Raw genomic sequence first — 14,456 nt, 5'->3', positions numbered from 1 at the left:
ATAACAGCATCAGAATTTAATGAAGTAAACGCACAGTATTTGGTTTAAAGGATATTTATACAGTATAAAAATACTGATTAATACTGATTTTGCAATGCTGAAAGAGAAAGCAAGGACTGAAAATTTCAAGAGAGAGAGAGAGAGAGAGAGAGAAAGAGAGAGAGAGAGAGAGAGACACACACACACACAGTCATATATAACACAACTGCTCTGTGAGTTTGACCCCGTCTCAGTTAATGCCAATCTGTGATCCAGCTTACCCAACTGTCTAAACAGACACGCACACATGCAATCCTCTGCCTCCCGGAAAATGCAGACATTTGCACGAAATCCAAAGGCTCTGATCCACCCCTCTCCATCACATATTCAGTCACATTTAAAGACAGGCACGCATGCTAGGGCTTACAAATACACGCACATGCTGGCCTAAAGGGAGATTTCTGCCACAAGTAGAAACGTGTTCCCGTGACAGTAATGGCCCTCGGGGAGACCCTTGCCCCTAGCACTGACACATTCGCTTAGTGCTGAAACACACTTACACATAAACACTGCATCCACCACACATTTAAAAATATACCTTGTACTAACGCACTAAATTTCAGAAAGATGCATAAAACAAGACAGGAATAGTCTTGGCCATCCTTCTCATAGGAAATATTCTGAAAGTTCACTTTTTTAATCATTATACATTAAAAAGTACAATGCATTACATTTATGCGTTATGCAAAATTGTCTTCAAAGCCTTTTAAAGTGCATTCAAGTTATAGATTTTATTAGTATGCGTATTTAAAATGCAGTAAAATAATTAACAGTCTGGGAAATTAAATTAAAAGTGAAGTATTAGAATAATAATGCTTTGTTTTATTTCAAACAAGTATTAAAACTCCCACTGTTTGTTATTGTTCAAAAGTAGGTAGTCCCACCCAGAACTCACTTAAGCCAATGGTGTTTTGGTCAGGCTACACAAAACTCAATGCTGTTATTAATCTAAAAAGTGCCTTAGAGATCCCCAAAATATGCCTATTTTTATATCTTTTTTTAAACAATGGGTCTTCCCTAAGTTCCCTGAGGAAAGTAAAGATGAATTTAACATATGACTTAGCAGTTATCTTACAATAACAGGAGAGGCCTTGTTAGGAAAGACCCATAATTAACTTTTAGCCGTGATTAAGCATTGGGAAAATTGTCTCGTGAGAAAGGTAGGTAAGAGCAGTAAATGTACAAAGTCAAAAAAAAAAACATTATTTTGTTCAGCTCACCCCCTCCCTTCTCTTCAAATGAACCCTGTCAAATCCCATGGCAGAAATGGGTCAGTGTTACAGACACGCAACATACCCCCAATACCTCTGCAAATGACAACAAGCCCATCCAAAACATCACGCAAAGGAGCCTGTTATGATTTCTTCTTAAAGATTTAACTGTGCAGTTAAATCTTGTTTGTGGAATACAGAACTAATTTATTCAGCAATATTACAATGGACTTCAGAATCCAAAAAACTGTCCGCCCCACATTTTCTCTCTCATCTCCTACTAACCATAAAATAGTTACAGACACTGCTGATCAATTAAGCATTTACAAAGAGACTAAGCTAGTGGAAGAATTTCTTCTAATCTTTTCCTAATTTCCCTAAATTATGTTTGCGAGGGATTGTGCGTTTCGCATGAGCGTGCCCGAGTGAACGAGAGGACGGTTCGTGACTGCAGCTTTGTAAATTTTAATGGAGATAAAGACCCCCCGTTGTGCTCACTGTACCATGAGCCAACGCCGAGATTCTCATCTGGACCCACCGTGCCAACACATTACATGAGAGCGGGATGCCTGTTGGGAGGGGGATGGGGTCTAGACTGGCACTTCACTTGGAGAAGTGCAATGGGGTGGGGTTGTGCCGGTCAGACGATGGCCTTCAGCAGTCATGGGTGCATTTGACGCCTGGATGAGCTCCCCAATTCCCTCCTTCTCTTGTCTTCGCACACACTTCCTCGCGTGGAGAAAGAATAAAGGCAGTGACTGGGAAGAATCACCTTTGACTGCATGTTGATGCTCAACGCACACAGAGACAAATGCAGGGTGGGTCTTTATCCTTAAGTGTGCTCATGAAAGTTGAGAACGGCTTTTCTTATGTACTAAAGTTTAAAAGGAGGAAAGATGATGGGTTCATTAAAATGTAATCTATACATTATAAACTGAGACATAGGAACATGTCCTTCTAATCTATCAATAAACTATCAGTGTGTCAACACTTCCAGTATCTCTTTGTCTTCCTGACTCCATCGTATTACCGTATTACCTATATAAACTTCAAAACAATGGGTAGATAAATTAAAGCTTAGTAGTTAAGTCTCCTCCTCAAGCCATTCATTTGTGGACAGCAAGCCAAAAAAAGCCAAATGGCCGATAATTCCTATTGTTGATTTTAAAAAGTAAATGTTACAAATTATTTGTGCTTGCCTGGCAAAGGAACCATCATCAACTTTAGCAGAAGCAGATGAGAGGCCAATAAAGGGCTGTTCGTGAGCAGAACTACAGAGGATGTTAAAGATACAGTTATGCTTTGCACGCACAACACTTGCCACCATTATCCCCTCACATTTCCCAAGGTAGAAAAATGTGGCTGTTTTTTGTCTTATTCATTATTTAGAAAGGAGCAATGTTACAGAGAGGCACCATAGTGAGACTCAGTAGGATCTCCATCACTTTTCTTGTCACAGCAGAGCTACTTGCCACGCTAACATCAAAAATGAATAGAAGAAAGGCAAAAAATTCTGAAACAGCAGTCGACTTGGTTTTTAAGACATTAAAGTCAGGAAGTAAAAACAAATTAGGAATAAAAGTCACTCAGAGTATACCCAGAGAGATAAAGTTATAGAAGGTGTCAATCAATTATTTTAAAAGTATGTTGGATATTTAAAGCATTGATGCTTTGTGTGAAAAACTATTTTTACAAGGCATATAAAATTAATTGTTCATAGTCTGAAGATAATATCCAAAGGGTGTTAACCCTGAAAGAAGTATGCCATGCATGCCATGCATTTGGGGCACAGAACACAATAACCCATCTAATTGGAAACCTCCCTGTTGCAAGGTTGCAAGCTAATGAGTTGTTTTGAAATAGATGGGACAGAAGCAATATTATCTATAATCAAATTAATAAAAAAGAAAATCTATGACATTAAGATTACAATACCTGGTCTATGCAGGTTAAAGGAAAACATCACTTTTTCTATATTTTACTATGTTCTTACTTCAACTTAGATGAATTAATACAAACCTATCTTTTATTATTACGTACACTTAATCTTTGAACAGCGTGTCGTGTAAGCATTTAGCCTTACTTGACTTATGTAACACTTTTTAAATAGGGAAAAACATGGAAGTGTTTGGTGGCTCCTAAATTCATCCGTTTGGATCCTAAGGAATGAATGGGGCTATGCTAAAGGCTAACACATTCACAATGAACTGTACAAAGATTAAGTGCACGCATTCAGGAAAGATAGGGATCTATTAATTTGTCCAAGCTGAGGTTAGAAAATAGTAAAATCTTGAAAAACGGAGATGATTTCCTTTAAGAGGTTAGGTTTGCGGATAGATTTGATGAAACAAGACAGAACAGACAGACGGAAATCTCTTATGTTCCTATCAGGCAGGGCAAGTTAAATAAATGCTATAGCCATCTTGAAATAAGTTACATAAGGAATAATTTTTGAAGATAATGCACACCCTAGGTGGTAATGTGGCACGACGCATGACGCGAAGTGTGTATTATTATCAAAAAATCCAAGGACCAGAGTTTATTATTCTGCTTTATACCACGGTAAACACAAACATTGCTCTGATGGTTAATTTGGTTAGGTGTGCGTTTTACAAAAAAATAATCAACACCCATGGAACATTTCTCAACCAATCAGAACACAGCATTCAACAGCCCCGGGGTATAAAAGTATTTAAAAATATTTTTTTGTAAAAAAAATCCTGCCGTTTTAAATCCTATTAAACCCCATTCCTAAACTTTCATCCTGGCAAACTAAGGTATGTCAACTCTCAACTGGTTTATGATAATACAACTTCTCTAAATGACCTAGAGCAACATGACCTTTGTGTAAATCTGAGAGAGTGAATGTTGCATCACCTCATATCTCTCACCAGCTGCCCCTGAGCACAACAAATCACAACGTATCAAACGTCTTTCACTATTGTACAGAGATTCTGTGTCCGTAATAACAATACCAACAAAAATGAGAACCTATGCAATTATATCTGCACAGTAGGGGTGTAAAACCTGTGAAATTAATGTTTTTACCTGCTGTATTTCTAGAGGCAGGGGGTAGGAGGGGATCTGCATCTCCATTTCCTCTTTATCAACTCGCTCTCTGGGTATCTTCTCTACAGGGCAGATGATAACATACAGTTGTTATTGTATGGACAGACACAATGTATTAAAATGTTACTTACATACAACTAGAGAATATAATTTAGATCATGTGTGTATCTATCATGATTTTAACTAAATTTGCTAATTTCAGGATTAGGTTACATTTTAAGTAAACACCATGTCTATCTGACGACAATTTGTACAACAAACTTATTTGGGGTTTCATTCTGAATCATTTCTCACCATTAGCAGAAACCTAGCATAGCAAAATCCTCGAGCTTTAATAACAAACATACCTCGTTCAAAAGTTTAATAAAAAAGTCGAACTATAAAGAATGTTTAAATGTTTACTTACCCATATTCTCAGTTTGCTACAAAAAAGCTTTAAATTCCTGTCCTGTAAACAAATACCCGTGATCCATTCGGTCAAACACGCTGAGTGAAACGCAAGTGGTTTAGCGTTACGCAGTCTCCATGGAATCACCGCTGTGTTTACGCAAATAGCGTAGAGATCAGAGTGATGTGATCTGTGTGTGGACCTGTAAACCGAGTTTTCTTTTCAGAGCGCATTTTGGGTAGGTTTTTTTCATCTTGATTTTATATTACTCTTGCAGAAGTGTTTATTTCCTGCTAAATATGGTTTACTGTGGACTCGGTGTCGCTGCGTAATCTATGTTTATAAAAATTGTGTTTGCAGATTACCTCAACTGCTGCTGCTCTCGTGCATGTTTAATCCTTAGCCTACTGCTTAATGTGACTAGATTAACCCTAAAAGGGCAATACCATGAGGAGAGATCAGAAATTACATTTATTTTGCTATTTTCCTATTGGGACAATCATCACTTTTGATTTAAATGTTTGTATCCCCAAGCATCACGTGTGAATTGATAGCCAACAGTTGATAAGATAGCCAACCATCATGGCAGCCAAATTCACTCCACCCATATGTGTGGTAATTATTGGGCATGGAACACATTTCACTTTACATTTTTGAGAAGCGTTTTAACTTCATGAATAAGACTGACAGCATCACAGGTCATTTTTATACCTAATCTTTCACAGACATTTCTAAATGTTCTTAAAATTATCTTCATCTGAAAAAACCATTAATCTAAAAAACCTAAATGTTTTAAGCATAGACCGTAAAAAAATAGGTTTTAAGGAATGTTATGACAGGCAGTTAAAGAACACCTATTTCATTTCTAAAAACAACATTATTTTGTGTATTTGGTATAATACAATGTGTTCGCGAAGTTTTAAAAATACATTATTTTCCACGTACCGTACATTTCTTAAACGCACTGATTTTGTACAAAATTCATCGATCTGAAAAGCGCTGTGTCCCTGATTGGCCAGCTAACCTGTATGTTGTGATTCATAGATATGTATATAAAGGCTAGATGGCTCAAGGCGGAGTCAGCTGTGTCGTCACTTAGCGGCCATCTTAGGTCAGTGCTGCCATAGTGCTGCTCCCTGCTGCTGTGGACGGAAGGTGAGTGACATACGCCAACTAAAATGCTCGTAACTTGCTGAATTTGTGTGGAAGCCTTCCCACATCTAGTTTAATTCGCTGTTCTCATAGTGGATAAATAAGGATAAAGATTCCTGTTAGAGAATCAGTCAATGGAGAAGTAATTCCTCAAACTTCTATTTATTATAATTAAGCAGCCAAGCAATGATAGCCATATACATTGGTAGGAGTATGGAGAGTAATGATGTATTACGTTGTGGTCTGTAAAATAAACATATAAATGAATAAATCTGTATACATTCACTTCAGTAGTTAAGTTTAAGTTATGTGATTAAAACAGTCATGTAAACATTACACATAACTATTAGTTTAGTTAAGTAAATGAACAATATATAACATGAACTCAAACAGTTATTAAATATAGTGCGATAGTGCGAAGCACATGGTTGCACGTGAGCATCAGCGTGTACAATGCTAACATGGCTAATATACATATCAGATTACAGCGTCGCGATCGTCATTTGCATATATAAACACTGGCATAACATCGAACATTCACAATAGCAGGCACAAGGTGCTAAAGATGTAACAATATGCATGATTACTCACATATTTGACATGAACGCACAACATGAACGATATCAGAGAGCTCAGCTGTCTGTCACAGCTCTCAGGTCAGTGGCAACTGTTTAATGGTCCACCGGAAACAAACTATAAAGGCAATAAAGTTCCCTTCCGTGAACGGACTTTATGACAGAATTCTTGACGGATTTACAAACGGTTTGGTTTTTTACAAACGTTATTAACGTGGCTATAATTATGGATGCTTTAACATGTTTCATGAATTTTTTATTTATTTTTAGTATACGTATTCAGTGTCATAGGTACATCTTTGACGTTTATAACAAACCAATCCGTTTGAAAATCGGTAAAAAATTAAGCAAGTTATGGTCATTTAAAAGTACCTGCATCATTAAAACTCAATGCTACGAGTGAGCGAGCGCCCAGTCCTAAGATGGCCGCCAAAATGCGGACGTTCAACTCAATTGACCATCAGCGCGGACGAGCCATCTAGCCTTTATATACATATCTATGTTGTGATTGGCCTGAATACCTCTGAAGTCAGCCTGAAATGTGACGCTCCTTACCATGTTTGAAAGATTTGCTTACAATGCTATGCTAACAGGATTTAACTTACAGGCTGTGATTCTGAAGCGGTAGTATTATGATAATGTTGGTCTTGTCTACGTCAACAGGCCCAGGAAGTACTGTTGCCTACAATCTGTGTGTTTGTTGTAGTCCAAGAAAAGAGATTTACGTTGGAGACGATATCTCGCGTCATTGTTTACTTTGGGGTATGTACCTTTTGCATATCACTAACCTGTACTAATACACAACAAAGGAAATGTAAAATCGTGAATCGGAGAATAGGTGTGCTTTAAATTATTCAAATAATGCACACCCCAGGTGCTAATGCCTTTACGCCACAGGTGTGCATTTATCGAAAATAATGCATACCCATTGAACATTTCTCAGCCAATCAGAATAAAGCATTCAACAGACCTGTTGTATAAAAATGTAAAAATGTATTTACAAACCTAAAGTTTCTCCTTCTTTTGTCTGGTTGTGCTTCTGACTCTGTTTCATCCTCATTACACAAGCTACCACTGCCCTCACTGCTACTGCTGTGCTGTCACCAAATATATTCAGATGGGGTTGTCGTAGTAGCCTGTTTAGAGTTGCTCCCCTGGTGTTACAGGAATAGCTGCCCACTGCCCCGGGTGTGTATGTGTTCACAACTTGCTGTGTGTGTGTGTGTGTGTATGTGTGTTTGCTCACTTCTCACTGGGATGGGTTAAATGCAGAGGTCACGTTTCATGTATGAGTTACCTTCCAAAAAAAATTTTTGTATCATTACTGTTGACACATAATGCTTCATTATGTGAAAAAACTACTGCTTGAGACTCTCTTACTTCTACCATAGGGGTTCACAAAAACTAAGTAATTAAATGACTAAATTATTGATTATAAACTATCATTTAAGAATATTGTTAAGTATTGAACTGATTTTCTCTCAAGCCACAAAGTCTTAAAGTCTATATATATTTTTAAAATGGGTCATATGATGCAATTTCATGTTTTCCTTTATCTTTGGGGCATTAAAAGCTGTTTATGCATATAAAAAAGCAGTAAAGTCCCAAACATTAAAGTATCTAACCCAAGAGATATCTTTATAAAGGTGAAGGCTCATCCACGCTTTCCAAAAATGTCTCATTCAAACAAGCCCCCACATATCATTCAAACAAGCCCCCACATATCTGTGTCACTGCGTGGGAAGATTTGCATAAAACCCCTAAATTTATATGCAAAGAAAGAAGGAGTGACTTTCATTCTCACTATGGTATTTTTGCCACCGACCCCATGTTGTGGAAACCAGTGTTTCTCAAACAGGGGGCCGGGGCCACTAAGGGGCCTCAATAACCTTTCAAGGGGGCCGCGAGATTACCTAAAATGATTCAGAATAAGACAAAACCAAGATTTAAGCTAAAGCAAGTTAAAATCTAAATATTACTTAGTGCTTGGTTATTTTGTAATGAATATACAGTATGTTCTGTCTAGTTAAATTGAATTGAAAAAGGTTGAGAACCCCTGGTGTAGACATTGTGCTTTGGGAGCTGATATTTCAAATATGGTGGGGGCGTATCATTTGCGTCACATGCATGACCTCATTAGGTCAATCACAATGCACTGGTGAACGCGATTCGTCCGCGATTATGAATGCAATATTTCCCAGCTTGTCCGTGACTACGGCTCTGTGTAGTAAAAAATGTTGTTTCTAAATTCATCCCTGTTTGGATCCTATGAAATGAATGGGGCTAGGCTAAATGCTAACACATTTACAACACGCTGTACGAAGATTAAGTGCATGCATTGAATAAAGATAGGTATGTATCAATTTGTCTAAGTTGAGGTAAGAACATAGTAAAATATTGAAAAACTGTGGTGTTTTCCTTTAAGTGCTGCCTTTTGGCTAAACACAGAATGTATAAACATGTATAAAAAGTCACCTGACCTAAGTATTCACAACAAACATCTTTTCAACTTGATGCCAAAAAATGAGGCTCAAACTTTCTCTCCCCACAGCTGTTTGGATCCCCCCAAGATATGTCACCTCTTTTATGGTACAAGTGGTTTTTAACAAGTGTACTTTCAGGATATTGTGCATATAATGAGTTTCTCAGATTTTTATCATGTATGAAGAGGGGTTACATTTTCATTAAGGATTAGCCTACGTTGCTGACCTCTCTTTTTAAACAAATATTTATTGTTAAAGCTTTTTAATATAAGTAGCGTCCTGTCATTGTGGTAATCCGACAGTGCTGCAATGATAATATGCCCGTGGGACCGGGAAGCATTCGTTTATAGAGTTATACAGGCACGCTATGGTGTGGGTGTGGGGGGGTCATATAACCTTGCTTAGTAGTAGTGCGTGTCAGGATGTCACAGTGTTGTGCGTGCGTGCGATCTCTGTGTTTGCAGTGGGGTAAACTGCGTCTGTGCGTGAGAGTAGGGAATGAATGAGTAAAGTTTAAAGACACATACTACTGGAATTCAAACGATCCCATTTGATTTATCAGTGTTTTCTCGTGTGGAAATACAGTTCCGTGATAACAGCATTTCACGGGAGTTGAAATATTACAATCTATGTAAAAATGTGACTGGGAGTTTCTGTAACTGCATCTTATAATAAATTACACTTTTAATCGATCAATCAATGAACATAAAAGACACAGCCTTCCTGTATGCGACATGACTTTCCTTTGAATAAATGCCAAATAGCATTTTTATTTAGTTTTAGCAGTTGTGTGGTTATAAATAGTCATGTGAGGTTTATATTTGCTTTCCTGTACAATTTTTTAGCCTTGCGCTTAGCTCAGCCCTGTGGGATTTCTGCCTATGGGGACCCAAACACCAAATGGTCTTTTCGTGCTGTCTGCACGCAAACGTGTTTAAAAAAAATCAATTAAAACTGATGGCAAGTGTGTCGCCGGGAACGGCAATGGCGTGACTGACCTACACTTAGCGTGCCTGTTCGTGAGAGAGGACTATAAAGTACAAGATAAGGCTATACCTGATATTGGTTGGGAAGTCATGCAAGCAGCCTATTATAGGCTACCTGATTTGAGAGCCGGTTGAAGAACAGACTATGCTCTTATTTTCTTGACAATGTCATTTCATTTCGTTTTTATAAAGAAAGACCTAAATTCCATTATATAACAGGGCTGCTTTGAACACGTAAAATTAATAAACTCACGATGTCGCTTTGTAGATTGTGACTGTGCAGAATGTTTGCATTTAACTTACTTCGCTAAAGAAAGCCGTTTTATTTTGTTATTGGGTAAAAATAGGCAAATACTAAAGTTTTCAAAGCGCCAGCTAAGCGTATGTGTGTTTATGGAGGAAGGGATAGTTAGAAAAGCTCTCGTGAATGGATTTGCATGAGAAACGCAGAGGCAGCGCATTTGAGCTGAGGATGTCGTGACAAAACCCCCGCCAGGTCAGTTCAAATAACGGCAGCAGCGTGACTTACTGAAGAGAGTCACGCATCAAGCGCTGGGGGCGTGGTCTTCATAACTGCGTCACCAAAATATTCATCTTATGCCTCATCACAAAGAACAGGACTAAACTGTAAACTACGTCTGAGGTGTTTAAACTTTCAGTAGCTCATCATAACTCACATCTTGGTATAAATTAAAAGAAATGTAATTATCATATTTTCCCTTTTTTATATTATTCATAATTCTTTGAAAACCTTTTAGAATTAATTATAGCATATGAAAGACTGATGACAGTCTTCATTTTCTGATGACATATTCAACATTTTCTAACCGTATACAATTCATTATAATTAATCTGTGTTGGCCATACAGCCTGTTGTAAGACTCTTTGTTCATACATATCTTTGACTTGAATATTGCACTAAGGCTTGGTTTCACCGACAAGGCTTAAGACTAGTCCGAGAAATGCATGTTTGAACTCTTTTAACTGAAAACAACTTGCCCTGATATCTTACATCACTTATTATTTGCCATTATTTTGTTTCAAGATTCAAACCATTTTTTTTGTCACATTTATCAAACCTACTTAAATGTCATATTTTAACTATGGCCTAATCCTGGCTTGACCTTAGCCTTGTTTGTGAAACTGGGAGTTTTTTAAATCAAAAGACATTAACATCTTAATTTCGACATTTGCACATTGCTGTTAATTTATAATCAAAAAATGTATAACTTATTTGAAACATACAAATAGTATGTATAGTGTGATATATAAATCAATTTGATTATAAATAATAATATATTTTACTTGTATTTGTTATCGGTAGTATTTTTTTTATTTTTAGAATGTAACAAAATCCTCAAATAAAATACCCAAACTGTGTAACTGAATAATTTCAAACGCAGTAAGCACGAAAAGTCTTCAAAAGCTTCTAGTTTTGAAAAACATAAAAAAGGAATCATAATGTAACACTAACAAGCACATCACAAACTCAAAAATCACACATTTAGGGGACGTGCACACAAAAGCTTTTTTACGCGGCTGAAAACGGCAGGCGGACGCAGACTGGCAGCTTTATTTCAGCCGACTGACAGTTTCACATGGTACGCGGCAGCCGCGAGTGGTAAGTTCATTGTCAATAGAAGACGTGCAGAAAGCAGCAAAACGGGGGTGGTTACAGAGGTAAAGTGGAGTCGGTCCACACTCCTTGCACGTGCACCCAAAATCCTGCCCCTTCCGTGGACACGGCTTTTCACAGCAGGCGCCGTTGAAGATAAACATATTGGCACTAAATGCTGCACGAAACCGTTCCACTATACGAGATCAAGCTGTAGGCGCATGGCGATTTCGTCGATTCTTTAGCTGAGCACTTTGGTTGCTGTGATACTAAGGGGGCGTGCACACCAAAGCTTTTACGCCCCCAGCCGGCGCGTGTTTTCAATTGTTTCCAATTGTTTTCAATGGAATCTCAGTGTTTTTCAAAAAAGCCAGCAGCTAGCGGGTTTTTTTTTTTTCGAGTGGAAAACTATTGAACTTTGGGTGAAAAGCTCTGCTCGTCAATGTCAGTTCTCACACGGCCGTCCAATCACAGAGGAGTAGGGGCAGGACATTACCACAGCAACCAACCAGCTCACACCTGAAATATCAGATCTACCAAAGCGCTCAGCTGAAGAAAGCTGGCACTCAGCTGAATATTTGTGATATTTGTCCAGCCCCTCCTCCACTGTAAATTGGACGGCCGTGTGATAACTGACATTGACGAGCTGAGCATTTCATCTAAGGTTGAATATTTTTCAACTCTCAGCGCTGAGCGTGAAAAAAAACGCAGAGCGCCAGCTTCCAGCACAGAAAAAAACGCTAGCTACTGACTTTTTGAAAAACGCAGCGCTTCCATTGGAAACAATTAAAAACATACGCCGGCCGCGGGCGTAAAAGCCTTAGTTTGCACGCCCCCTTAAAGCTGAGCTGACCTATATCTCAACCACACAATACTTATCAAAGCTGCAGTTCATGCTGTGAGGTGTAATTAAAAAGATTACCATACAACTGACCTGGAATCAACATGGTGCCCTGAAATAAACCTGACAGCAACATGCTAAAGACCAGATCAAATTTTATTACTGTAAGCTCCAATGTTTTTCTATTGCTATACCTACCAGTGCATAATCTGTAAATAAAATCACAGGTAACAGTGCATATTTCAGAAACAAGGTAGCAGCAGTTGTTTTTCCGGTTGCTGATAAAGAAGTCAAGCTATTGCTTGATAATCTGTCCAGCAATCAGTAACCCTGTCATTCCCGTCATTGTTCAATTAACTGAAATCCCATAAGCAGATTGTTTAATCCTCAACAGAACCCTGTACCCGTGCTCCTTTTCTCATTCATGAGAACTCTAGGCCGGATTTGACACCACTTTCCTTTCCCTTATTACGGCTGTTTTAGCATGCCATTCTTCAGCCAGTCCTCAAATCTGATCTGTATCAGCACCTCTCAGTTGGGTTATCTTCACCAGACCACCCCAGAGGAAGGCGGGAAAGGAAAAACAGTCCACTGCCGCAATAAGAAAGAGATTCCTCTGTGAGAAGGCAAACACTTTAAGTGACAATAGCCCATTTTTGGGAATGGCTATTGTGTAGATGTTTACTACTAAGCTCTGTGAGAGACTGGTGGGAAATATTGTTGTGGAAAGTATCCAATTAAGCCTTTGAATGAGGAAAAGGGGGAATTTAACAGATAGATTGAGCCTGACAATGTGCGGGTGTGTGTGGGTTGGCATATGTGGTTCACTGGGACATGAATAGTGTATAATGACATGTTGACTATAACAATGTGACATGGTTAACTATGCTAAAACCATGGTTTACGGGGACACAGGAAGTGTCCCCATAATCTGAAAAGCTAAAAAATGGTAGTTTTTCATAGATTAAAGACTAGGGACTAAGGTAGGTTAGGGGAATAGAACATAACAGTTTGTACAGTATAAAATGCATTGCGTCTATGGAAATGTGTGTGTGTGTGTGTGTGTGTGTGTGTGTGTGTGTGTGTGTGTGTGTGTGTGTGTGTGTGTGTGTGTGTGTGTGTGTGTGTGTGTGTGTGTGTGTGTGTGTGTGTGTGTGTGTGTGTGTGTGTGTGTGTGTGTGTACCTGGTAATTATCACGTTGTGGGGACCAATTGTCCCCACAAAGATAGGAATACCAGTGTTTTTGTGACCTTGTGGGGACATTTTGATGTCCCCATGAGGAAACAAGCTTATAAATCAAACAGGGTGATGTTTCTTGAAAATGTGAAGTAGCAGAAGGGTTTTTGTGATGGTTGGGGTTAGGGAATGGGGTAGGTAAGGGGTAGAGATCGACCGATACTCATTTTTTTAAACCGATGCCGATAACAAATATTTGGATGCTTATGTGCCCGATAACCGATATGCTGAACCGATTTTTATTTACTGTTATACTTCTGTTTTTGACATAATAATTACTACACTACTGAACTGAACAAACCCTTATAATAATAATAATAATAATAATCATCACAATCACTTCCTCTTTGCATACAAAGTCATAAATAGAGATGTCTGAAAGAGTGAAGAATAATATTAATTTAATGAATCATGTAGAAACTATATTCCCAATACATGGACCATTCCAAACACCCCTATCATTTCGTCAGAAATGGACTGATCCAAAGTTCGCGCTCCGGTTGCCAGGTTACGGAGCGGGAGAGAGAGAAAAGTATAGCAGAGTTGGCTGCTTGTTATACATAGTTTATAGAGTAAAACAGGTGGATTAAGTCTCTTTTTTGGGATATAATATCGTTGTTTTGACCAGTAACCTGTAGCCTTCAGCAGTCCAACAAGTAGTTAGCAAAGAGATTTTACAAATAATATCACTGACTGCAATACTACATTCAGGAAAGTAACAATTAAAACGGCTTATTTATCACTGAATTTCTTAACTGGTAACATTATTTGATTTCAGAATAATTAATATTTAGTTGTTTTAGCTTATGAAATGGCTGTAGACAGCGCTGTTTATCTATGCATTTACTCGCGCATTAACT

At 38.2% G+C, this 14,456-nt stretch overlaps 1 protein-coding gene across 1 annotated transcript in view; it reads right to left on the bottom strand.

Moving 5' to 3' along the window:
• The window catches only part of lekr1 (Leucine-, glutamate- and lysine-rich protein 1), a 119,917-nt gene extending 115,086 nt beyond the window's left edge, over positions 1-4,831 (bottom strand). Inside the window, exons 1-2 of the mRNA XM_065282673.2 lie at positions 4,726-4,831; positions 4,299-4,381 (exon numbers count right to left, since the gene is read on the bottom strand). Of these exons, the coding sequence (XP_065138745.1) occupies positions 4,299-4,381; positions 4,726-4,729 (87 nt within the window). The 5' untranslated portion in view covers positions 4,730-4,831. The remainder of the gene's footprint in view (positions 1-4,298; positions 4,382-4,725) is intronic.
• Between the last annotated feature and the right edge of the window lie 9,625 nt (positions 4,832-14,456).

Source organism: Paramisgurnus dabryanus, chromosome 9, assembly GCF_030506205.2.
Source record: "Paramisgurnus dabryanus chromosome 9, PD_genome_1.1, whole genome shotgun sequence".
In the NCBI taxonomy this organism is placed as follows: Eukaryota; Metazoa; Chordata; class Actinopteri; order Cypriniformes; family Cobitidae; genus Paramisgurnus; species Paramisgurnus dabryanus.
This window is presented reverse-complemented; position numbering and strand designations above follow the sequence as displayed.